General features: G+C 44.8%; 1 protein-coding gene and 1 long non-coding RNA gene across 2 annotated transcripts; both read left to right on the top strand.

The window, feature by feature from the left end:
• The first annotated feature begins 2,354 nt into the window (after window positions 1-2,354).
• Window positions 2,355-8,571, top strand: LOC125509211 (serine/threonine-protein kinase PBL34-like). The gene is made up of 6 exons (XM_048674124.1): window positions 2,355-3,093; window positions 6,003-6,340; window positions 6,437-6,572; window positions 6,764-6,900; window positions 6,992-7,115; window positions 7,781-8,571. Exons 1-6 carry the CDS (start codon window positions 2,847-2,849, stop codon window positions 8,296-8,298), a joined length of 1,500 nt encoding a protein of 499 aa, XP_048530081.1. The 5' UTR covers window positions 2,355-2,846; the 3' UTR covers window positions 8,299-8,571.
• Window positions 8,572-24,449: 15,878 nt separating this feature from the next.
• On the top strand, window positions 24,450-25,911 carry LOC125509212. The gene is made up of 2 exons (XR_007284004.1): window positions 24,450-24,625; window positions 25,842-25,911. It is a non-coding gene; the product is annotated as an uncharacterized LOC125509212 (long non-coding RNA).
• The last annotated feature ends 237 nt before the right edge of the window (window positions 25,912-26,148 follow it).

Below are 26,148 nucleotides of genomic sequence, written 5' to 3'. Positions count from 1 at the left end.
TCTCTTGCCAGTCAGTGCCTTCAAATGTCACAAACTTGCCTGCCCTCTGCCTGTGCAGGATGCAGCTTCTATCAGATTCAGTCACAAGCCCATAGAAGCTAGGGTCTATCACATTGTGAGGAGTTTGCTGCAGCAGCAAAAACATATATGTATCAACTACAACTCACATATATGAACTTAAATGGAAGAAATCTCAATTATCTTCAAACCCTAACCCTAATCCTAGAACACACAGGAGAGGAGAGGAGATGATAGAGTGAGCTGACTTACAAAATACTCCATCTGCATGCTGCTGAACTCGCTCATGAACTCGCCATCGTCGTCTGAGGTCTCGTTACTATTGGGCCAGGACGGCATGGTCGTGGCGTCGCCGGAGAGCGAGAAGAAGCAGAGGAGAGCAGAGTGGGGAGTGAGCTCAGGGGAGAGTGAGGGAGCAGGTGGGGACGAGCGGCCTGGTCGGCCAGCTTAGTCCTGGTCCGACCAGGTGCGACCAACGGCTGTGCGCGAGCGCCGTTAGCCGTTACCGCTGTCGTCCACCTGACATGTGGGCCACTGCTGTCAGAATCAGGTTTAAAGGCTCTAAAACGGTCGTTCCGTCGACTTGGTAGTTTTTAGTCACGCGATTTCAATTTTTGGTAGTTATCAACCTCTTTTAAAAAGTGGTAGTTCTGTGGGACGGAAGCCCCAATTGTGGTAGTTTTTTGTCAAACACTCGTACTTTGGTAGAAAATAACGACCAAACTCTGAATATGTTGAAGAGTGGAGACACAAAAGATAAAAGAAAACATGTCTGAACGTAGTTCTTGTATTACTCACATCCGTCGTGGTTGTAATTTCTCTAGTCATGTTTTGACAAACTTTGGGAGGACTCAATGCCGAACTGCTGTATGGCTTGGGTCGGGACCAAAGGTCGTTTTAAACGTTGTTAAGCGTGATTGTATCTTTGATTGGGTAATACAAGAATTATTTCCGCAATAAAAAACGATGAGTCTCTTATACAAAAGAATGAAACAAACGCAAACGAGCAAGCAGACACACACGGAGAGTTAACCGACAGGCGCGACAGATATTTGACGCTATAATAGGTTGATCAAAGACCGTGATTTACGGCGTAAGCATAGGTGACATGTGCGATCATACGACTAACAGTGTACTCCTCGAACCAAGTATTACAATTTACATGTTGGTTCTTTGCTCTGACGGTGATCATTTCAATTTTGTGACATGCATGTGAGCGTGGTTCGAATTTCCTGTTTGTTGACTTGGTCTCAGGAGGCTCGGCTGGTCAAACGTACACAGCCTCTGGCTGCCGGTGCACGTGAGAGAAAGGAGGAGAGTCCACGTGAACATGCCACCTCAGTCAACGAGAATTTTTCGAGCTGAATGTACGTGCCTACCAGAGACTTTTGCTTTGAGCGTTTTCAGACGGCTAGGGCAAACTTTTCTCTTCAAGCTTAATGAGTTTGTGGATTTGTCTTCCCTCTACGTGCCGCTTCGGCAGTCGTTGATGAAAAGATAAATCTCGGTGCCTTTGCTCCCGGTAGCAGTTTAAGTTTTTTTTTTGCAAATGAAGTTAGTTTTTTTAAAGTTAGTTTCTTTAATCTACTCATGTGGGGCGTTTGGGCGGATGACAAGTTTCTTCTTTGAGTTTGTCTTTCGAGCTTCGATCCTCTTCGAGTTCGTCCATCGAAACGCTGTAGACGAAGCTTCGGCGTAGATTCCTGTTGTCTGGGTTAAAATTTTCTCATCTTGCATGCGCAACGGTGAGATTTATTGGTTGTTTCAGATATATTCAAGAGTCCGACATGACAACTATGGCGTCCGCGGCTCGTTCTAACAGCGGCAGCGGTTGTTTGATGGTCTAGAGGTGTCGATGTCATTTTTACTATATTTGAGGTGGTTTGCATTGCTAATTATAACTTTATAACAAATCTGAAACTTTTTTTTAGAAAAGAAGTACATGCCTACTGTACTATACTACACTTTAGAGCCGAAAATGGCAAGAAGAAATTCACGCATGCATAAACTAGCCATCACGTTGCTGCTTCTGCGTGACGGCTAAGAAGAAACTTTGCAGGGAACAGCTCAACCAAACGCAACTACTCATCCGTCTCAATCAATCATGGCGCTGCCACCAGTTTCGGAAGGAATGCCAGGCAGAGGCCCGTCCGTCCCGGTCCCACTCCGCAGAGCCGCCGGCCACGTCGGCGCACACGTCGTCGGCCGCGTCGGCAGCGCGGCGGGGCCGTGCGGCCGCACGCTGGAAAAGGCGGCCACGTCGGCCACGTGCTCGCGAAAGGGGAAAAAAAGGGGCGAGCTCGCGAGGAACATCTGTGCTTTTCCTCCGCTGCCCTGTCCCTCTCTCCCTCTCGGCGCAATCCATCCATTATTCTCTCGCTTATTATTATTCCCCACTCCCCTCTCCCTCTCTCTCTCCCTCCCCGACTCGCTGCTGCGCTGCTGCGGAGGCCGCCGCCGGAGAGGAGCGAGAAGGTGTGCCGCCGCGTCCGGGCGATCCGCGCCTCCTGCTTCGGTTGCGCGGTGGGCGCCTCATGCGGTGGTCCGGAGGCGGGGGTGCTGCCGGGGGAGACGCGGTGGTTCGGCGCGGATGGCTCGCTGGTGCTTGGAGATTGGTGTGATTTGACGGGATTCGGCGGAGGCGCTGGGTTTCGTGGGGTGCCAGGGTTTCGGCGGCTGCGTGTGGGGGACGTGGGTGTTTGGTCCTCCCTGAGGCCGATCTGGTGGCGCTCGTGCGGGGGAGCGAGCTGATTCGACGCGATTCGGAGGTGTGGCGGCGGGATCTTCGTGAGGCTCTTTTCGCGAGGGGGAGGAGGTGGTGGTAGCCCATGGGGCTCGCGCCGCCGGAGCTGGGGCAGTTCGACGGGTGGGAGAGCTCGGGCGAGGAGGAGCGGGAGAGGTGGGGATGGTGCCGCCGCAGCAGCAGGCGCGGCCGCCGCATGCCCCGGAAGGGCGGCGAGGAGGACGCCGGCGTCGCCACCGGGTGCTGCATCCGGCTGTGGCCCATGGGCAACTGCCCGCCGCAGCCGCGCTCCAAGGTCGACACCTCCACCAGCAGCGCCAGCACGCACGGCGGTAATGTCTCTCTCTCTCGCGCGCGCGCGGTGCTGCTTTCCATGTCTGCGGTTGATGCAATGCATGCATGCCCTAGTTGGTCATGGCCTATACTAGCCTGTTAGGTTGTTAATGCTGATGGTGTGTGCCTCTTCCACAGTGTCGCTTTGGGATGTTCAGATTCAGATTCCATGTAACGGATGCCGTAGTTGGTTGTCAGTTATGGTTCGTTAGGCTGTTAATGCTTGCGAGCGTGCGCCGCCGGTCACGTGTTGTTTTGGATGTTTCGGTTTGATTAATGTATGTCGTAGTTGGTCGGCGGTTACGGTTTGTTAGATTCTTATAATGCTGAGGATGTGTGTGTTTTGGCGGTTAAATTGCTGTGGAGCTGAGTGAACTACATGTGAGTACAGCTTGGCACAAAAATCTTTGGCCGTTGCTACGTTGTCGAGAAATGAATGTACTAGCAATTAGTATGGCAAGCCAACAAAGCATATAAATTGTGAAATACTTAGCGAATTCTAGTATTCTGTTGCATATTTAGCACCGCATTTCTAGCTGAACTGTTATTCTGTTAATGGTGATGACGTGTGCCACGTTCACGATGTCGTTTTGGATGTTTCGGTTTGATGCAGTTTTGCATGTTCTAGCTCAGCTGTTAGTCTGTTAGTCGGTTACAGTTCGTTAGATTTTTAATGCTGAGGATGTGTCTGTTTTGGTGGTAAAATTGCTGGACAGTTGAGTGAACTATGTGTGAGTGCACTAGTGCAGCTGGGCACAATAATCTTTGGTCGTAGCCACGTTGTCAAGCAATGAATGTAGAAATGTCCTAGTAGTATGACAAGCCGACAAAACACATTAATCGTGAAATAGTTGGTGAATTTTACCGAACATTGAGCACCGTATTTCTAGCTGAGATTCAGATGTCGTCATCACCTAATTAATTAATGTGAAATTGAAGGGTGGGATTCTGGAATAGCAAGTGTACATGTGGGACTAGTGGCATGAGTGCTTTCATGAGTATCTATTTTTAGAATAGCATGGTATGTTGTTGCTTCACACAGGTTGCACTAAATCCTGTAACAATTTAATGAGAATGATGCACAATCAATCACAATGGATGTTGATAACTTGATAATATAATGTCACTCACCTACCTGACTCTGATTTTGTTGATCATCCCCTGTCTGATGTTTAAAATAGTAACCGCTTTCTCAAATCATATTCATCAAGACTTTTTGCTTCATCCATAGATGGAAATGTATAATTTAGAATGCATGAGAGATCAATATAGCTGCTTTATGAAGCCCTATTGGTTTAGCTAGTGGCAAACTATTTCTTACAGACAATAAGTGGTGATCTCAGATACTCCCTCTGTCCCAAATTACTTGTCGCAAAAATGGATAAAAATGGATGTAACTAGAACTAAAATACGTCTAGATACATCCATTTCTTCGACGAGTAATTCCAGACGGAGGGAGTAGATAATTTAGGTCTACTTTTGCATTTTTATGCCATGCTGTGAAATCTAGTTAGTTATGTTAGGCTTGTGCTGGCCAGTGCTAATTCTGGTACAATGTTTATCATATGGGCCTAACGGACCTCTTTATGTAGTTTGTAATCTAAAGTAGACAAGAACAGTGGTTTGGGTAAGTAACAACTTTAATACCAAACAGTCCTTAGTTGATTCTCTTCCACTTGCTAACTAGATTATTTCAGAATTTTAGGCATGAAGAAATTACATATTAACATGGTACCGGATGATATAAGGACCGAATCTAGCCAGCTACTTAATTTTCCTCTAATTCGAGGATATATGCCTTGTGTTTGTACTTATGCCTTGGAACTAAAATCATGAGCTAAAGCATGATGTAGAGCTACGAGAAAGGACTCCAGTTGGCATATGGGTCCGTATTTCTGTCATGTTTATTAACCTTTGTCAGTGAACCCCTTCTCCTTCAGAGAAACCTATTTCTATTTCTTCTTTCCGAATTTTGTAAAAAAAAGGGTAGATTGTTCAGCTAGGTATTTGAAGGAGAAGCCTATCTCTGCTTCTTCTATTGGAAAATTATGATTAAATGGTTGCCTATTCAACTAGGTATTTATTTAGGAGAGAGATGTTTCTTGATTCTTGAAAGGTACGACCAGGTATCTGCACTCAACGATACCAGCAACTGATATGTGAAATGGCATCCTGGTGTGAGCGTATTGTAAACAAGATTAAGTTGGTAATTAATAGCCTCTCCAAGTCCAGCACTGCTTTTCTAAAAAAGGAAGTCCAATACTGCCATTCTTTGTCAAATAGTCACTTGGAGCATTTCTGTTGAGCCTCTCCTAATGCATCTATGCTCCGATTTCCCACCTACATCCTCGCATTACTACTTGCTTCTTCAAGCTGGCAGAAATTGTAGTTCTTTCTAATCAAGAGCGTGAGTAACCACAGCAACTTGCAAGGTCGTTTAGTTGTGTCTGCCAGCTTTTCTAATTTGCTCTTCTGTAATGCAGTGATAGAAATATGTAGGTTTATTTCGGTTACTTAGATTCATATTTGTGGCCTTGTGGGTATACATGGAGTTGCGTATTTAAAATATCATTTTATTCTTGAAGTTGGTACATGTGCTACAACTTAAAATACATTTCTACCAGTACCTCTTCCTCTAGACATCGGATTATAGTTGATGAACAGATCTTGTGAGTCCCAAGCACCAAAACATCTCTTAGGGAGTTCGCTATTGTTATATGAGTTAGTTGTATTTAGTATGTGTTTCTGTATGCCCCATTCTTAAAAGTTAAAATTACACTTCGCTGTCCTTCAGGGATACCTCAGACTTGGCTGTGTAGATTGAAATTATGTTTATTCTTATTGTTACCGTGGGGACATTCTTATCTTATTATGGTATACTAAAACTGTTATCCATTGCATGGAACAGCAGAAAAGTCAGCAGAACATGGTAGCAGGAACCAACCTGTTGTGTCAGTAGTCTCAGGCTCGACATCTACTAGTAATGCTGAGAGCAGTTCATCAGCATCTAAAGCTGGAGAGGAAATAAAGGTTTCCTCCAAGTTGCGCAAGTTTGGATTCAGTGATCTAAAATGTGCCACACGGAACTTCCGACCCGAGAGTCTTCTCGGTGAAGGGGGTTTTGGATGTGTGTTTAAAGGGTGGATCGAAGAGAATGGAACTGCGCCTGTGAAACCTGGTACAGGTCTTACAGTTGCTGTCAAGACGCTCAATCATGATGGTCTTCAAGGGCACAAGGAATGGGTGGTATGTGCTTTGTTACTTCAAGCTATGTTTATTTTGATCTTCACTATCCAATTTCATTAGGACTCCCAATGATTCTCCCCCATATTCTATTTGCAGGCAGAAGTTGACTTCCTTGGTAACCTTCACCATCCCAATTTGGTCAAATTAATTGGATACTGTGTTGAAGATGACCAAAGATTGCTGGTATATGAATTTATGCCGCGCGGAAGTTTGGATAATCATCTATTCAGAAGTATGTACTGACCAGTTCTCAAGCCCTTGAAGCTTTAAAATTTTCATAGAGCCTTTGTCCCGTTTTGTTCATCATTGTTTTCTTTTGAGGATAACATGTTCCAAAGTGTTTGCCCATTGCATCACTCAGTTGGAAAATATTAATTATTTCGTGGAAATTTGAAGCTTACATAAATTTTGATTCATATATAGGGTCTCTTCCTCTCCCATGGTCCATCAGAATGAAAGTTGCTCTTGGGGCAGCACAGGGTCTTTCCTTCCTTCATGAAGAAGCAGAAAGACCAGTCATTTATCGTGATTTTAAAACATCTAATATACTGCTAGATTCGGTAAGTATCGAATCATTGAATTTATTTCATTGCGCATCACATGACTCACATAGTTGCATCCTGTTCATACATGTACATGTTGCTCTTGCAGGAATACAATGCAAAGCTCTCAGATTTTGGGCTTGCCAAAGATGGTCCTGTAGGTGACAAGACTCATGTGTCTACTCGAGTAATGGGAACCTATGGTTATGCAGCTCCAGAGTATGTCATGACAGGTAAGTGCTTCATCAGATATAACTTGCCAGCTCTGGAAGAGTGAAAGATACTTACAGAAACAAGTTAGCTAGATTTGGAGTACCTGTGTAGGTTACTATGCATCATATGATCGTTGTTATTGACGTAAAGATATGAAATGATGCTTGTTGGATAGTGGTAAGTGGCAGGATACAGGCATACAGTTTGAGCAATTTCTCGGCTTTGTCGGGTGTAACTAATTTGAGTGCATCTATCCATTCATGCTAGAAACCCTTAATGTACTCATGTATAACTGATTTCCTGGCAAAAATAATATGCGCTAATCTACCAACATTAACTACTCCCTCCATAAATAAACAAATATAAGACGTTCTAACTCTTTTCTGATTCGAATGTATATAGACGAATTTTAGTGTATTTGTTCACTCATTTCAGTCAGTATGTAGTCCATATTGAAATATCTAAAACGTCTTATATTTGTTTACGGAGGAAGTATTTTGCTAATGCAGATCCCAGTGTCTTCTTAATTTTAAGGCATTGTTGGTGCTTGATACTGGAATGCTGCTTGGTTGCATAGTTCAATTAAAGTTTTATTTATTTATTTTTGAGATAGATGCCTTTTCCTTATAGTGGTCAGTTCCGCGATGTTTGTTCTAATGTTACTTGCTTTCATACGTATTTTCAGGTCATTTGACATCAAAGAGTGACGTCTATAGCTTCGGTGTGGTGCTGCTTGAGATGATGTCAGGACGAAGGTCAATGGACAAGAACCGCCCAAACGGCGAGCACAACCTTGTGGAGTGGGCGCGCCCCCTCCTAGGAGAGAGACAGCGTTTCTACAAGCTAGTCGACCCTCGGCTGGAGGGCAATTTCTCTGTGAAAGGTGCCCAGAAGGCAGCACAATTGGCACGCGCATGCCTGAGCCGGGACCCCAAAGCCCGGCCGCTGATGAGCCAAGTGGTTGAAGCTCTCAAGCCACTGCTGAACCTCAAGGACATGGCCAGCTCCTCCTACTTCTACCAGACGATGCAAGCGGAGAGGATGGCACATTCGAGCAGCATGAACGGCAGGAACAGCCATAGCCTCAAGGTGCACGGGTCTTTTGCCCGCGCAAGCGCAAACGGGCAGCAGCCGATGAGGAGCATGTCTGATGGCCCCCGCGCGTCCCCGTTTCGCTACTCACCAAAGCCGAACGTGAAATAACCATAGCTCCGCGTCGCTTGGTAATCCTGGTCGAACCTAGAGTCTCTCGGGGTGGTGGAACTTGGGTCGGGGCGGCAGGTGCCGCGTGTGAACATTGTTGTGCGACATGAATTGATGTCTGTGTGTCGTGTAGATTTGACATGTGAAGAAGATATAGGTGGAAAAAGAAGATGTAGGCGTTGAGATATCTCTCGTGGATGCTTTGCGTTGAAGGTTAATCTCAACTGGATGCTGCTATACATCTCTTTGGAAAAATGATGTGAAGTTGCTCTTCGTCCTCCCTCGGGTGGCACTTGTTTGGGGAACAGTCCATGTGCCACTTGGAAAAGAGATGGCAAGTCAGGGCAGCCAATCAGTCATCCTTGGCTTGGCACGCACGCACGCGTTTTCGTAGGTATCTTTCGTATTGCTGTGCGCGTACAAGTGCTGCAGTCTGCGGTCACATGAGCTCGACTCCATTTCCTCGCTTGCTTCTTGCGTATAGAGAGAGATAGGATAGGACATTTATCCTGCTCTTGTACCAAGCAAGCAAAGCATCGCCTCAGAAGGAGGCAACGTCTACAAGAAGATAGAATTGGCTAGCCTAGCCATTGTACCGTGGTGGTTGGGGCGTTCGTCTCCTAGCGCCCATTTTAGACGCCTGAGGAACGCTAGGTCCAGGGGCTAGGGATGGACGGTGAAGCTGATGGAACGTTCCTCCCTGATTAGCCGGCTCTATTATCGCACGGCTCCATCGCTTTCTTTCTCATCTGTCTGCCCCAAACGAATGAAAAGACGAAGAGAATCTGCAGCCTCCGATGAACTGCCGTGGAGGTGGTGGTGGTATACTGGTATGGAAGGAAGACCCGGTTGCGGTTGCCAGTGGCAAAGTCTTCCAGTTCTGTCCCCATGGAGTTGCGCGGATGGTGCCGCTCGGCTCGCACACCGCAGTGCCATCGGCATCAAATGTTAACTACAGATTTGGCATACGAACTTCTCCGCCGGTGAGTCAGGCTTGAGATTTCTGCCTGACGGCTAATGGGTTAAGAGTCACATGAGATTGATTAATGGATCACTGGCAAAGGCGTGCAGGTCTCCTCCTTGTGGATGTCAAGCTCGGGGCTTCCTTGCGCTTGCGCCGCACCTTGCACGGTCCTCGGCTTTGGGCGAAGCGCGCTCTGACAAGTCCAATCCTGCAAGGTTTTTTGCCTACGAGTTCGCAACGGAAGCCTCGGAGACACAAACGAACCGGGACGGGAGTCTGGCGGCTAATCTAGCTACTCCTAGTTGTTCTACTTTTTTTTTTTTGGTACACCCCTTGAAGGCATTTGTTCATTCAGCAAGCGTACGAGTCCGAGTGCATGATGGCGCTCTAGAATTCAGGGATCACATCAATTGTTGCACTTTGCATGCCAACGGAAAGGACATGTTTTTTCTTTTTCTTTTTTTGCGAATAAAAGGGCATGTTTTGTTAAAGTATCGGCCATCTCATTTGCATCTCTTCCGTTGAACTTCATCTCAAACCCCTGAAAATGTGAGAGATAAGCGTGCGTCTCTCTGATTACAGGACCCCTAGTCGGCCGATCCTTTCCTCCATGCAAATCATCCACAAAAGTTTGGCAACCGGATTCTATCTTGATCCTTGATTCCTCGTCCATCCTTTCTCAACCGTCAACAACATAACATCCCATCCCTAAACAACAACAACAACAACAACAACAACAACAACAACAACAACAACATAACATCCCAGCAGCCAGGGCTTCGCAAACAAAAAGGGCTCTCGTTGTACTTCTGGCAATCAACGTTTCTTTCCCCTCTGGATGTCTTACTCCCCTATTCGTTAGGGTTTTGGGTTCCTCTGGCGGCGGCGTCGCCAAGAGTCAACTATCTCCGTCCAACGATCCTCAATCCCCTCCCCGGCGAACTTCTCTAGTCAGTGCTCGGCTCTGTCTGGTGGTCTCGTACGTGTGGAGGGTTTGTTCTCCCACGTTGGGTTAGGGTTTCTCGAGGTGACCTCGCGATGGCATCTCAGGAAGAGGGGGGCGGATCACGCCCTAGGAAGGAACAAATCGAGGATCTTCTGAAACGCATGGATCTGCAGGAAGACGAAGAGGATCACTTCGTGTGGGAGGAGGAGTTCCAGGAGGAACAAGTGGCGGAAAAGTGGCTAGCCATTGCGAAGGTCCACACAGACAAGGGGTTTAGCCCATCTGCCCTCTATGCCGACATGAGATCTGCATGGAATCCAGCGAAGGAACCACGATGGCGCAGGATTGAAGACAATCTGTTCACGGTGCAATTTGGCTGCTTGGGTGATTGGAATACGGCAATGAACATGGGACCATGGCTCTTTCGGGATCACGGCCTCCTGATTGCAGAATACGATGGGTTTACGAACCCAACATCCATTGTTCTTGATAAGATAACGGTTTGGGCAAGAATCATGAAGCTACCGGATAATTATCTCATACCGGCTGCAATAAGAGGGATGTGCAGGAAGATGGGGAAAGTCCTAGATATACAGACTACCCTACCAGCAGGTTTTGCAGGCGAATTTGTCCGAGTCAGAGTGGAGCTTGATGTTACAAAGAAACTGATCCGGTTTGTAGGGATCACAAAGAAGGAGGTTACTGACTATTACCAGGTCCAGTATGAAAAACTACCCATCTTCTGTGGGCATTGCGGTATGATGGGCCATTGGTACCAAGAGTGTGGAACTGGGGAACACGACGTGACCAAGCTAGAATGGGGAGATTTCTTATTGGCTGATGGTGGTAGAGGCCGTGGTGTTGGGGAACGTAGTAATTTCAAAAAAATTCCTACGCACATGCAGGATCATGGTGATGCATAGCAATGAGAGGGGAGAGTGTTGTCTACGTACCCTCGTAGACCGTAAGCGGAAGCGTTTATCAACGCGGTTGATGTAGTCGTACGTCTTCACGATCCGACTGATCCAAGTACCGAAAGCACGACACCTCCTAGTTCTGCACACGTTCGGCTCGGTGACGTCCTCGCCTTCTCGATCCAGCAAGAGGGGCGAAGTAGTAGATGAGTTCCGGCAGCACGACGGCACGATGACGGTGTTGGTGAAGAGCAATCTCCGCAGAGTTTCGCCTAAGCACTACGAAAACTATGACGGAGGATAAACTAGAGGGGACGGGGTTGCCGGCACACGGCTTGGTGTTTCTTGATGTCTCTTGGGTGCTAGCCCTACCCCTCTATTTATATGTTGAGCCTTGGGGTCGAAACTTGGAGTAAAAGCCTCCACAAAGTCGGTTTCACCTGAAAGGCAAGAGTCCTTCTCGGACTCCAGGGCCAGACGCCAGGGTTCCCGGCGTCTGGACCCAGACGCCAGGGACCCTGGCGTCTAGCCCCTGGACTCCGCAAAACTTCCTTTTGCGCTTTCCAAAAACCTTGTGGGCTTTCCCCTTTGGTCCAAATAAAGTGTTCTCATACCCAAACATTTCGGGAAACATCCGGAACCCCTTCCGGTGAATTCCAGAACCCTTCCGGAGTCCAAACACTACTATCCCATATATAAATCTTTATCTCCGGACCATTCCGGAGTTCCTCGTCATGTCCGTGATCTTACCTGGAACTCCGAACAACATTCGGTCACCAACATACATAACTCATAGTACTATATCATCAACGACCGTTAAGCGTGCGGACCCTACGGGTTCGAGAACTATGTAGACATGACCGAGACACCTCTCTGGTCAATAACCAATAGCGGGACCTGGATGCCCATATTGGCTCCTACATATTCTACGAAGATCTTTATCGGTCAGACTGCATAACAACATACGTTGTTCCCTTTGTCATCGGTATGTTACTTGCCCGAGATTCGATCGTCGGTATCTCAATACCTAGTTCAATCTTGTTACTAGCAAGTCTCTTTACTCGTTCCGTAATACATCATCCCGCAACTAACTCATTAGTTGCAATGCTTGCAAGGCTTATAGTGATGTGCATTACCGAGTGGGCCCAGAGATACCTCTCCAACAATCGGAGTGACAAATCTTAATCTCGAAATACGCCAACCCAACAAGTACCTTCGGAGACACCTGTAGAGCACCTTTATAATCACCCAATTACGTTGTGACGTTTGGTGGCACACAAAGTGTTCCTCCGGTAAACGGGGGTTGCATAATCTCATAGTCATAGGATCATGTATAAGTCATGAAGAAAGCAATAGCAACAAACTAAACGATCAAGTGCTAAGCTAACGGAATGGGTCAAGTCAATCACATCATTCTCCTAATGATGTGATCCTGTTAATCAAATGACAACTCATGTCTATGGTTAGGAAACTTAACCATCTTTGATCAATGAGCTAGTCAAGTAGAGGCATACTAGTGATACTCTGTTTGTCTATGTATTCACACATGTATTATGTTTCCGGTTAATACAATTCTAGCATGAATAATAAACATTTATCATGATATAAGGAAATAAATAATAACTTTATTATCGCCTCTAGGTGTATTATAGCATGATAACTTTATTATTCTGCCGTTTAGGTCATACCGGTTTATCATTTATCATGATACAATTCTAGCATGAATAATAAACATTTATCATGTATTATGTTTGGTAGTAACTTGATCTGAAGTTTCATGATCATTATCATTAGCTTCCTCACTAATTGGTGTAGGTGTCACAAAAACCGGTTTCTGTGATGTACTACTTTCCAATAAGGGAGCAGGTACAATTACCTCATCAAGTTCTACTTTCCTCCCACTCACTTCTTTCGAGAGAAACTCCTTCTCTAAAAAGGATCCATTCTTAGCAACGAATGTCTTGCCTTCGGATCTATGATAGAAGGTGTACCCAACAGTCTCCTTTGGGTATCCTATGAAGACACATTTCTCCGATTTGGGTTCGAGCTTATCAGGTTGAAGCTTTTTCACATAAGCATCGCAGCCGCAAACTTTCAGAAACGACAACTTTGGTTTCTTGCCAAACCACAGTTCATAAGGCGTCGTCTCAACGGATTTCGATGGTGCCCTATTTAACGTGAATGCAACCGTCTCTAAAGCATAACCCCAAAACGATAGCGGTAAATCAGTAAGAGACATCATAGATCGCACCATATCAAATAAAGTATGATTACGACGTTCGGACACACCATTACGCTGTGGTGTTTCGGATGGTGTGAGTTGTGAAACTATTCCGCATTGTTTCAAATGTAGACCAAACTCGTAACTCAAATATTCTCCTCCACGATCAGATCGTAGAAACTTTATTTTCTTGTTACGATGATTTTCAACTTCACTCTGAAATTCTTTAAACTTTTGAAATGTTTCAGACTTATATTTCATTAAGTAGATATACCCATATGTGCTTAAATCATCTGTGAAGATGAGAAAATAACGATATCCGCCACGAGTCTCAACATTCATCGAACTACATAGTACCAGAGAACGGCGTTTTAGTCATCTTGGCCATGAGGCACAGTTCGCAAGTACCAAGTGATTCATAATCAAGTGATTCCAAAAGTCCATCAGTATGGAGTTTCTTCATGCGCTTTATACCGATATGACCTAAACGGCAGTGCCACAAATAAGTTGCACTATCATTATCAACTCTGCATCTTTTGGCTTCAACATTATGAATATGTGTATCACTACTATCGAGATTCATCAAAAATAGACCACTCTTCAAGAGTGCATGACCATAAAAGATATTATTCATATAAATAGAACAACCATTATTCTCTGATTTAAATGAATAACCGTCTCGCACCAACAAGATCCAGATATAATGTTCATGCTCAACGCTGGCACTAAATAACAATTATTTAGGTCTAATACTAATCCCGAAGGTAGATGTAGAGGTAGCGTGCCGACTGCGATCACATCGACTTTGGAACCATTTCCCACGCGCATCGTCACATCGTCCTTCGCCAGTGTTCGCTTAATCCGTAGTCCCTGTTTCGAGTTGTAAATATTAGCAACAGAACCAGTATCAAATACCCAGGTGCTACTGCGAGCTCTAGTAAGGTACACATCAATAACATGTATATCACATATACCTTTGTTCACCTTGCCATCCTTCTTATCCGCCAAATACTTGGGGCAGTTCCGCTTCCAGTGTCCCGTCTGCTTGCAGTAGAAGCACTTAGTTTCAGGCTTAGGTCCAGATTTGGGTTTCTTCTCCTGAGCAGCAACTTGCTTGCTTTTCTTCTTTAAGTTCCCCTTCTTCTCCCCTTTGCCCTTTTTCTTGAAACTGGCGGTCTTGTTGACCATCAACACTTGACGCTCCTTCTTGATTTCTACCTCCGCAGCCTTTAGCATTGCGAAGAGCTCGGGAATCGTCTTATCCATCCCTTGCATGTTATAGTTCATCACGAAGCTCTTGTAGCTTGGTGGCAGTGATTGAAGAACTCTGTCAATGACACTATCAACAGGAAGATTAACTCCCAGTTGAGTCAAGTGATTTTGATACCCAGAAATTTTGAGTATATGTTCACTGACATAACTATTCTCCTCCATCTTGCAGCTATAGAACTTATTGGAGACTTCATATCTCTCAATCCGGGCATTTGCTTGAAATATTAACTTCAACTCCTGGAACATCTCATATGCTCCATGACGTTCGAAACATCGTTGAAGACCCGGTTCTAAGCCGTAAAGCATGGCACACTGAAGTATCGAGTAGTCATCAGCTTTGCTCTGCCAGACGTTCATAACATCTGGTGTTGCTCCTGCAGCAGGCTTGGCACTTAGCGGTGCTTCCAGGACGTAATTTTTCTGTGCAGCAATGAGGATAATCCTCAAGTTACGGACCCAGTCCATGTAATTGCTACCATCATCTTTCAACTTTGCTTTCTCAAGGAACGCATTAAAATTCAACGTAACAACAGCACGGGCCATCTATCTACAATCAAACATAGATAAGCAAGATAATATCAGGTACTAAGTTCATGATAAATTTAAGTTCAATTAATCATATTACTTAAGAACTCCCACTTAAAAAGACATCCCTCTAATCTTCTAAGTGATCACGTGATCCAAATCAACTAAACCATGACCGATCATCACGTGAAATGGAGTAGCTTTCAATGGTGAACATCAATATGTTGATCATATCTACTATATGATTCATGCTCGACCTTTCAGTCTCAGTATTCCGAGGCCATATCTGCATATGCTAGGCTCATCAAGTTTAACCTGAGTATTCTGCGCGTGCAAAACTGGCTTGCACCCGTTGTAGATGGACGTAGAGCTTATCACACCCGATCATCACGTGGTGTCTGGGCACGACGAACTTTGGCAACGGTGCATACTCAGGGAGAACACTTTTATCTTGAAATTTAGTGAGAGATCATCTTATAATGCTACCGTCAATCAAAGCAAGATAAGATGCATAAAAGATAAACATCACATGCAATCAATATAAGTGATATGATATGGCCATCATCATCTTGTACTTGTGATCTCCATCTCCGAAGTACCGTCATGATCACCATCGTCACCGGCGTGACACCTTGATCTCCATCGTAGCATCGCTGTCGTCTCGCCAATCTTATGCTTCCACGACTATCGCTACCGCTTAGTGATAAAGTAAAGCATGACAGTGCGATTGCATTGCATATAATAAAGCGACAACCATATGGCTCCTGCCAGTTGCCGATAACTCGGTTACAAAACATGATCATCTCATACAATCAAATTTAGCATCATGTCTTGACCATATCACATCACAACATGCCCTGCAAAAACAAGTTAGATGTCCTCTACTTTGTTGTTGCATGTTTTACGTGGCTGCTACGGGCTTAGCAAGAACCGTTCTTACCTACGCGTCAAAACCACAACGATAGTTTGTCAAGTTGGTGTTGTTTTAACCTTCGCAAGGACCGGACGTAGCCACACTCAATTCAACTAAAGTTGGAGAAACTGACACCCGCCAGCCACCTGTGTGCAAAGCACGTCGGTAGAACCAGTCTCGCGTATGTCGGTCCGGGCCGCTTCATCCAACAATACCGCTGAACCATATGACATGCTGGTAAGCAGTATGACTTATATCGCCCACAACTCACTTGTGTTCTACTCGTGCATATAACATCAACGCATAAAACCTGGCTCGGATGCCACTGTTGGGGAACGTAGTAATTTCGAAAAAATTCCTACGCACACGCAAGATCATGGTGATGTATAGCAACGAGAGGGGAGAGTGTTGTCTACGTACCCTCGTAGACCGGCAATGGAAGCGTTGACACAATGTAGAGGAAGTAGTCATACGTCTTCCCGATCCGACCGATCCAAGTACCGAACGTACGGCACCTCCGAGTTCTGCACACGTTCAACTCGGTGACGTCCCTCGAGCTCCGATCCAACCGAGTGTTGAGGGAGAGTTTCGTCAGCACGACGGCGTGATGACGGTGATGATGTTCTACCGACGCAAGGCTTCGCCTAAGCACCACTACGATATGACCGAGGTGGAATATGGTGGAAGGGGGCACCGCACACGGCTAAGGAACGATCACGAAGATCAACTTGTGTGTCATGGGGTGCCCCCCTGCCACCGTATATAAAGGAGGGAGGGGGGAGGTGCGGCCGGCCCCTAGGGGTGCGCCTGGAGGAGTCCTACTCCCACCGGGAGTAGGACTCCCCCCTCTTGCCTTGTTGGAGAAGGAAAGGGGAAGGGGGAAAGAGGAAAGGGGGGGCGCCGCCCCCCCTTCCTTGTCCTATTCGGACTAGGGGGGAGGGGGCGCCCGGCCTTCCTTGGCCGGCCCTCCTCTTCTCCCTTAGGGCCCATGTAGGCCCATTAACCCCCCCGGTACTCCGGTAAAATCTCGATTTCACCCGGAATGATTCCGATATCCAAATATAGGCTTCCAATATATCAATCTTTATGTCTCGACCATTTCGAGACTCCTCGCCATGTCCGTGATCACATCCGGGACTCCAAACAACCTTCGGTACATCAAAACACAAAAAACCCTAATTACGATCGTCACTGAACTTTAAGCGTGCGGACCCTACGGGTTCGAGAACTATGTAGACATGACCGAGACACATCTCCGGTCAATAACCAATAGCGGAACCTGGATGCTCATATTGGCTCCTACATATTCTACGAAGATCTTTATCGGTCAGACCGCATAACAACATACGCTGTTCCCTTTGTCATCGGTATGTTACTTGCCTGAGATTCGATCGTCGGTATCTCAATACCTAGTTCAATCTCGTTACCGGAAAGTCTCTTTACTCATTCCATAATACATCATCCCGCAACTAACTTATTAGTTGCAATGCTTGCAAGGCTTGAGTGACGTGTATTACCGAGAGGGCCCAGAGATACCTCTCCGACAATCGGAGTGACAAATCCTAATCTCGAAATACGCCAACCCAACAAGTACCTTTGGATACACCTGTAGAGCACCTTTATAATCACCCAGTTACGTTGTGATGTTTGGTAGCACACAAAGTGTTCCTCCGGTAAACGGGAGTTGCATAATCTCATAGTCATAGGAACATGTATAAGTTATGAAGAAAGCAATAGCAATAAACTAAACGATCAAGTGCTAAGCTAACGGAATGGGTCAAGTCAATCACATCATTCTCCTAATGATGTGATCCCGTTAATCAAATGACAACTCATGTCTATGGCTAGGAAACATAACCATCTTTGATCAACGAGCTAGTCAAGTAGAGACATACTAGTGACACTCTGTTTGTCTATGTATTCACACATGTATTATGTTTCCGGTTTAATACAATTCTAGCATGAATAATAAACATTTATCATGATATAAGGAAATAAATAATAACTTTATTATTGCCTCTAGGGCATATTTCCTTCAACAATGTGCCATGGCGCTTAACTGGAATGTATGGAGAGTTCAAATGGGCAAATAAACACTTGACTTGGAGCCGCATGAGGCAATTGCACCAAAACAATAGCCTTCCCTGGATCTTAATAGGTGACCTAAATGAAATTCAGTTTCTTCATGAGAAGGAGGGCGGAAACCCTCGCCCTACTCAGTACATGCAAGCGTTTCAGGGGGCTATTGATGACTGTGAGCTACACGATCTTGGTTTCATCGGAGATCGGTTTACTTGGCACCATGGAAGGATTCGAGAACGACTAGATAGAGGCCTAGTAAATGAGGCCTGGGCAGATTTGTTCCCTCATGCGGCTCTTGAAAACTTGGAGTACAATTACTCGGATCACCGACCACTACTAGTTAACACTTCCTATTACGATGGTATGGGAAATAGTAGGGGTAGCGCCTGTCCGAAAAGATTTGAATCAAGATGGTTACGGGAAGAGGAATTCTGCAACCTAGTTACGGAAGCTTGGTCGGAAGCTGGTGCATTGCCGGGTATGTCTGGTATAGCCGAGAAATTAAATTTGATGCATGCTAAGTTTCATGATTGGGACCAGAGAGTGCTAAAGAAACCGAAGAAAAGATTACGCAAAGCTCAGAGGGATATGGAACAAGTCATGGCAGGTCCGATGGGGGATGCGGCTGATGCAAGAAAGAAGGAATTGGCAGAATTGATTGAACATCTCTTAGAGTTAGAAGAGATACAGGCCATGCAGCGGTCCTAGGCCACATGGCTTAAGAGTGGTGATCGAAATACATGCTTCTTTCAAGCTTTTGCTTCAGCTAGGAGGAAGAGAAATTATGTGAAAAAGTTAAAAGATGATTCAAGAAGATGGTTGGAAGGTATCCCAGAATTAAACTCACATATTCACGGTTACTTTTCTATTCTCTTTACTTCTGAAGCACTACACACTGACCCGAACCTAATACAAAAAGTGCATTCAAAGGTCACCCCCCAAATGAATGACTTTCTCTTAGCACCGTTCTCTGCTGAAGATGGAAAAAAGGCAGTGTTCAGCATTGGGGATCTAAAAGCTCCTGGTCCAGATGGTATTCATGCCATATTTTTCAAGAAATTCTGGCACATAATTGGGGATGATATAACCAGCGAAGTGTTACAGGCTATCAACTCAAGAAAGATACCCGAGGAGTGGAATGAAACGGTAATCGTGATGATCCCGAAAGTTGAGTCTCTAGAGATGGTAACTCAATTTCTCCCTATAAGTCTATGTAATGTTCTATATAAAACCATCTCTAAAATGTTGTCCCTATGGCTGAAGAACATTCTACCGGAGATTATCTCGCCAACACAAAGCGCCTTTGTGCCAGGGAGGATGATAACTGATAATATTTTGATAGCTTATGAATGTGTGCATAAGATTAAGAACAAGAGAGCTGGGAGTGGTCTATGTGCAGTGAAATTGGACATGCATAAGGCGTATGACAGAGTTGAATGGTCTTTTTTGCATGACATGATGACAGCCTTGGGTTTTCATGAACACTGGATTGAGATGATGATGGCATGTGTAACTTATTTCAGGTATAAAGTCAGGTTTAACTCTCAAGAGACAGAAGCCTTTACTCCTTCCAAAGGTATTATGCAAGGAGACCCCATCTCCCCATATTTGTTCCTGTTATGTGCGGAAGGGCTTTCTAGTTTATTGCAGTATGAAGAAGAAGCTGGTGGCATTGAAGGGATCAATGTGTCCAGAAATGCACCGTCAGTATCACATCTTTTATTTGCTGATGACTCCTTGCTTATGACAACATATACTTTAAATGCAGCTTCCTTACAGCATGCTCTAGAAACCTATTGCCAAAGTTCAGGACAGATGGTGAGTTTGCCAAAATCCAGTGTATTCTTCAGTCCAAATACTTCCGTGGTATCCAGGGCTGAGATATGTCAAATCTTGAACATTGATACAGAAGCCCTATCTGACAAATATCTTGGATTGCCAGCGATGGTGAGGGCGGATAGAAGTGACTGCTTCAGACAATTCTGTGAAAGAGTAAAGGAAAGATTAAGAGGATGGATGGAGAAACAGTTGTCCACCGGTGGTAAGGAAATACTCATTAAATCTGTTGCTCAAGCAATACCTATTTTCGCCATGTCTATTTTTTGTATCCCCAAGGGAATATGCAAGGAGATTACTGACTTGATTGCTGAATTTTGGTGGGGAAATGAGGAGGATCATAAAAGGATGCATTGGTATACCTGGTGGAAGATGTGCTACCCAAAAAATGAGGGGGGGGGTATGGGTTTTAGGGATCTTTATTCCTTCAACCTGGCTATGCTCTCGAAAAAATGTTGGCGCCTAATCACGAATCCAGATACCCTATGTGCCCGGGTATTGAAGGCCAAATATTATCCGAATAGCAATTTAATTCAAGCTACATTGAAGAAAGGGGCATCGTTTACATGGCAGAGTGTGATGAAGGGCCTAGAGACCTTCAAACTAGGGTACATTTGGTGCATTGGAACATGAGAAAATGTAAACATCTCGAACGACCCGTGGGTACCTGCAAGTCCAGATAGAAAGGTGATCTCGGGCAGGGGTCATTCTATACTATCTTCAGTTAACGAGTTAATTGATCCTTCTACAGGAACGTGGGATGAGGAGCTGATGAGATCTATACTCAACCCTGTTGACGTGCAAAGAATCTTGCAGATACCAATCAATAATAATGCCTTTGATGATTTTATTGCGTGGTATCCTGAACAAAGAGGTTTTTTTTCAGTCCGATCGGTGTACAGAGTCCAATGGCAACGATCTACCCAAACACATGCAAATAGATTGGCGAGTCCGGCTAGTTCTCAGCTCCCAGAAATCTGGACTAAACTTTGGAAACTCAATATTCCATGCAAAGTTGCTATATTTTGCTGGAGGGCACTACATGGAATAATTCCTCTAAAATCAATACTAGCGAACAGGCATGTTGGATCTGACGGAGGATGCCCAGTTTGCCATGGGGCGACCGAGGATATTAAGCATCTTCTATTTGGATGCCTGCATGCAAAGGAGTTATGGAGAAATCTGGGAATATCAGAGATCATTGAAGAGGCAATTCAGGTCGAGCAATCAGGGTCGGTGATCCTGGAAACATTACTGTTAAGGACTGATCACTCAATGCCTTTGAAACCGAGCCTAGATGTTAAACAAGTTATTGCTGTTGGAGGATGGTATCTATGGTGGATCCGGCGTGAGTTAACACACAATGGATCACCCCCGCTACCCCAAAGATGGCCTATGTCAATAATGGCGATTGCAAACAATTTCAATGAAGCTAACCGAAAAGTCCAATAGAACCATGTTCAGAGGTGGTTGAAACCTAGTAGCAAATTTGTGAAAGTTAATGTAGACGCATCCTTCTATGAAAATGAGCACGCTGGGGCAACAACAGCTGTGATTCGGGACAATAAAGGTAATTTTCTGGCAGCCCATTGCAGATTTTTACCTCATGCAGCGGATGTGTTAACCGCGGAGGCCTTAGCTATGAGGGATGGACTTGCGTTTGCAAATTCTCTTGGTTTTCCTAGAGTGGAGGCAGAATCAGACTCGACAATGGTGATCGAAAACTGCTCGGGGCAGACCAGATGGTGGGACGCAGCGGCGGTCATCTTCGCGGAATGTGTAGATGTTTCAATGCTTATTGGGAAGGTTATCTTTAAACATTGTAGTCGTACTTTGAACCAAGCAGCTCATGTGCTAGCTAGTCATAGTTTTTGTAATAAGATTAGTAGAAGCTGGACGGATGATCCCCCAGCTTGTGTCATTCCAAAACTTCTGGATGATGTAATTCCGGTTTAATTTTGCAATAAAGCTAGCCATGATGGCCTTCCCTAAAAAAAGGATCAGTGACACCCAAATGTTGAGCACACCACCTCCCTGCAATGAAGGGTCCATTGTGATCTCGCGCGACATAGATTAATCATAAACATGGTGTTAAGCTTCACCACGCCCGTCCCATGTGGTCTCCAAATAGCTCTCCTCGGCTTTGGTACCCGGGGTTTGGACGACACGTCCAATGCTCTAATTAGCTCTTCTATGACCTCCATTGAGCAGTTGGGTTGGTATTTAATCTCCTTGTGTGTGTGTACTTGTTTCGGTTACTCCACACGGCCCACATAACGGATGTTGCAATGGCTGCACTCTCTTGACCGGTGAACGTTGGGTATAGCAGATCTCTCGTCCATGTCATAGGATGCATTATGGTCCGGAGGAAAGGATAGGTTCCATGCGGTCGTAAGGTGCACACAGGCAAGCGTCTTGCATTATTTCATGAGGGAAATCTAGCCGTTTTTTGACCAATGAGGGTTTTTCGCGTACTGACCAAGACTGGCCACTTCTCCTATTATTAGACCGTGTCATCGCCACAACCAGATCATAGGTATTCCTACTTTTTGGAGAGCATGGTACATGAGGAATGATATCAATTTCTTCAAAAGAAGAGTTCACCACTGTTGCACCCAAGCCGTTCTTGGGAAACTATGTTGATTCTCTCCTCGGAGCTAAACATGGGTATAGTGCTTGATAGTTGATATACAAAAGGCAAGGAACTTGTCAATGCATATGTTCGGTATTCTTTCTGTTGCGAAAGATAAGTGGTCGGATATTGGACATCGCCTCTAGTGGAGTTGGGTGAAAATTAATACGGATGAAACTTTTAACCAAGTAGATGGAGTGGCGTGCACAGGTAGTCAGAAATGGACACATTGAAGTACTACTCTCATCGAGTTGAGTCCTGCCAGGATGCTTCAACATTGAAGAAGTGGAAGCGCTAGATTGTCTTGAAAGCATATGCCTATGCACGGACTGGATATGCAAGCCGACACGGATTGATAGGATTGCTTCATGGTGGTAGGTATGTTAAAGGATATGAAAAATGACACGTTTTCCATTTTGCAAGTGGTGTTGGAAGCTACGGTGGCGTTGAATTTGCTACCAGTTTTCAAGGTTTCTAAAGTTTAGAAATAATACAATTACACGCCAAATAGCTAGGTTGGACAAAAGAGTTTTCTTTTATTTTGTTATGAGTGTGTTTATGATTAATCTATGTCACGTGCAAAGCGTTAGTCGACTTCCGCACGGAAGAGATCAGCCGCCTCCAGAGTTGTTGGATTCATTGCGCGACATGCGTCCGATTTGGACCTCTTCAACCTAGCTCACGAGTGTTTGCAATATGAGCCATTCTGGTGCTTGGAGGTTTGCAACATGACACATGTTGCACCCGCCTTTGCAAACATGCCAGCCGTTTTTTGATTGTTGCAACATGCCCTGTGTTGCCACCGCAACAAATACCTTGGTGACCGACACACGATCAATTATCAGTCGGTTGAGTGTGAGCGTTTTCCTTAATAATCTATAAAGCTATATTCTCTAAAAAATATAAAAAATAATTGTTTAACCAAGGAGCCCCTTTTTAGAAAAAAAATAAGTAAACAGAATGTGGAGTATCTGCTCCCGAGCTCAAATGCTCCCAGATGAACAGTAAATCAAAATATGGTAAACAAATGCAAAAATTCCAAACAAATGTGGTAAACTTTGACAAATGTTTTGTGTGCTTGATTTTTTTATCATGAAAGGACATTCATGAAAGTCGTTGCAAAAAAAAGATGCTGCAAAAAAAATTCTATTTTTGAAAGCATTTTGGAGTATCGATTTTGTTTTTTCATGACCTAAATGTCATTTTGTGATGAAAATTTGCAAGTATACAAATACATTTGTCAAAGTTGGTCACATTTTTTTCTTCATTTCTTTAATTTTACTATTCACCCCGAGCTTATTTGAGATCAGGAGCAGAAGAGGACTTTCGGTATTACGCAGATCGGCACTTCCCAATCGCAAAGGACGAGGAAGAGCATTTGCAGACTGGGTCTTTTACCCTCTTGATACATTAGTATATATAGAGCCCACATGTCCGTGACATGTTTTAGAAGTAATCCTCGAGTTTCAGTTCCTTTTTCCTCACCAACTAAACCATAACAGTTGTTATGTGTTGCCTGTAAAAAAAACAGTTCTACGGAGATTACATATCTTCCAATAAACATCGCCAACTGTTGAACCGCCGCCTCCCCTGCCTCCCATATATTGTATACTCCTATAACAACTTATCCTTTTATATTTTCGCAAAAAATGGTTATCCTACGATATGGTTATGTTTTTGGTGTGATATATTATCTTGTTTTTTTGAAAGGGATATATTTCTTGTTACATGGCTGAAAACATTTATTGACCTATTTTCTAGGGAAAAGATATATGTATATCTGTTAGACCATCCGCTCCATCAAGACCACAAGATGGGCACAGCAAGATCTGAGCCGTCCATCAGCCTCCTCCTCTGCTGCCGCCCGTATATATACGCCACACAGCCACAATCCCCAGTGCAGGAGGGTTCTGGTCCAGCGCTGAAGAAGCGGAAAACCCCAGGCGCCCAACGACCTTCCTTCCGGCGAAACCATCCTCCCACTCCTCCCTCATCTCCCTGCTCGCCGAGGCTCAGCTCAGGGTGACCGATCTCTTCCCCCCGTCTCTCGTCGGAATTACGCGGTAGATCAGATTGATGCATTGCGCGCCGTCTAGGTTTTCTAGATGGGCTCTCTCCATGTCTTTTGTTGTTCGCCTTCTTGTGTTCCGCCGGTCGCAAGATTTCCCCCCTTGTAGGTCCCCATCGGTGGAACATAGCTGCAATTTTGCGCAAATTCTTAGTTTTTACTGAGAGGGAGTGGCCCTGCTTCAGATGGCAGAGGGTGATCTTTGAAAATAAGAGAAGGATTTGGTCGATTGCTCAATCAATTGCCTGATGGTATCGTGGTTTCGTCCAACATGTGCGCCCCTGTGGGTTGTAATCGATCGTGATGTGTTATGCGTCGTGCTTTCTTGATCGCTTCTTAGGTGTAGTTATAGTTTGCAGGCCCTTGAATTTGCGAGCAGGCCATTAAAGAGTAGATTGCGGAATTTTGGGGTTTTTTGTGAAATAATAGTTGATTTTTCAGTGTCTAATTGCAGATTTTTAAGCTGCTTGGTAGTCAGATTACTTTGGTAATTAAACCCCTACGCGGTCGTCTTGCGGGCTAGCCTGAGTTGTCATGTATTCGTATGGCTGTATCTCTCCATAGTTTGTACCATTCGATCCAAAATAAGTTCCCCAGTCTTGAACTGGGGTTAGTTCACAACTGCCACACTTTTTGTGGATCGGAGGTAGCACCTATTAGCTCCCAGGAATTCCAACCAAGTGGCCCCTTCACCTCTGATTTAAGTCACCCACTGCACTTGGTTTATTTCTTTCACAATTCACCAATCTGTACCTAGTTATTCTGGCAAAGCTGTACTTCGTAGTTATATTTGTCTGGATTTTTCTTCAGTTGTTTTGTTCTGTCTTATGGTAACTGGTTTTGAAAGCATGTGTTGCATCATGAATTTATGCATGTATTTTCAGAGGTCTCACTGTTTCAACTTGTAATGGTATTACAAATTGGTCACGAACCCTATTTGTAATACTCTTTGCTTGAAGTAGGATAATATGAAATGTTATGTACTGGCCAAGGTTGCCACCTGTAATGTGTGAACCACAACGTGTACAAGTTTAGCACGCCATATACCTGTAGTCTTATTGATGGTTATCCTTGGATGATGAACAATTCATCTTTGCCTTTGCAGTCTGCACAGTCGACATTTATGACTTCACTGAACTTTATTTAATTACTATCTTTTCCATTGTGCAGATAAACCATGGGTGGCGTTTTGGGTTTAGTGCAGGTTGATCAGTCAACTGTTGCTATCAAAGAAACTTTTGGGAAGTTTAATGAGGTCCTGGAGCCTGGTTGCCACTTCTTGCCTTGGTGCATAGGGCAACGGATTGTTGGTTACCTCTCACTGCGTGTGAAACAGCTAGACGTCCGATGTGAAACCAAAACAAAGGTATTGTCTTGTATCATCGTATCTGTACTTATTTAATAACTTGCTGAAGCAATCTTAACAAATGAAAATCACTTACAATGTTCCCATTTGGGTGTTTTCTCTGTTCTACAA

The sequence above is a fragment of the Triticum urartu genome, chromosome 5, assembly GCF_003073215.2.
Source record: "Triticum urartu cultivar G1812 chromosome 5, Tu2.1, whole genome shotgun sequence".
NCBI classification, from domain to species: Eukaryota; Viridiplantae; Streptophyta; class Magnoliopsida; order Poales; family Poaceae; genus Triticum; species Triticum urartu.
The sequence above is the reverse complement of the archived record's forward strand: the minus strand, read 5'-3'. Positions and strand labels throughout refer to the sequence as shown.

Bases quoted from the DNA above. Each gene is read 5' to 3' on its own strand.
- LOC125509211 (XM_048674124.1), top strand. From the start codon at position 2,847: ATGGGGCTCGCGCCGCCGGAGCTGGGGCAGTTCGACGGGTGGGAGAGC. The intron at 6,573-6,763 runs GTATGTACTGAC...ATTCATATATAG, and splicing joins GGATAATCATCTATTCAGAA to GGTCTCTTCCTCTCCCATGG. The intron at 6,901-6,991 runs GTAAGTATCGAA...TTGCTCTTGCAG, and splicing joins CTAATATACTGCTAGATTCG to GAATACAATGCAAAGCTCTC.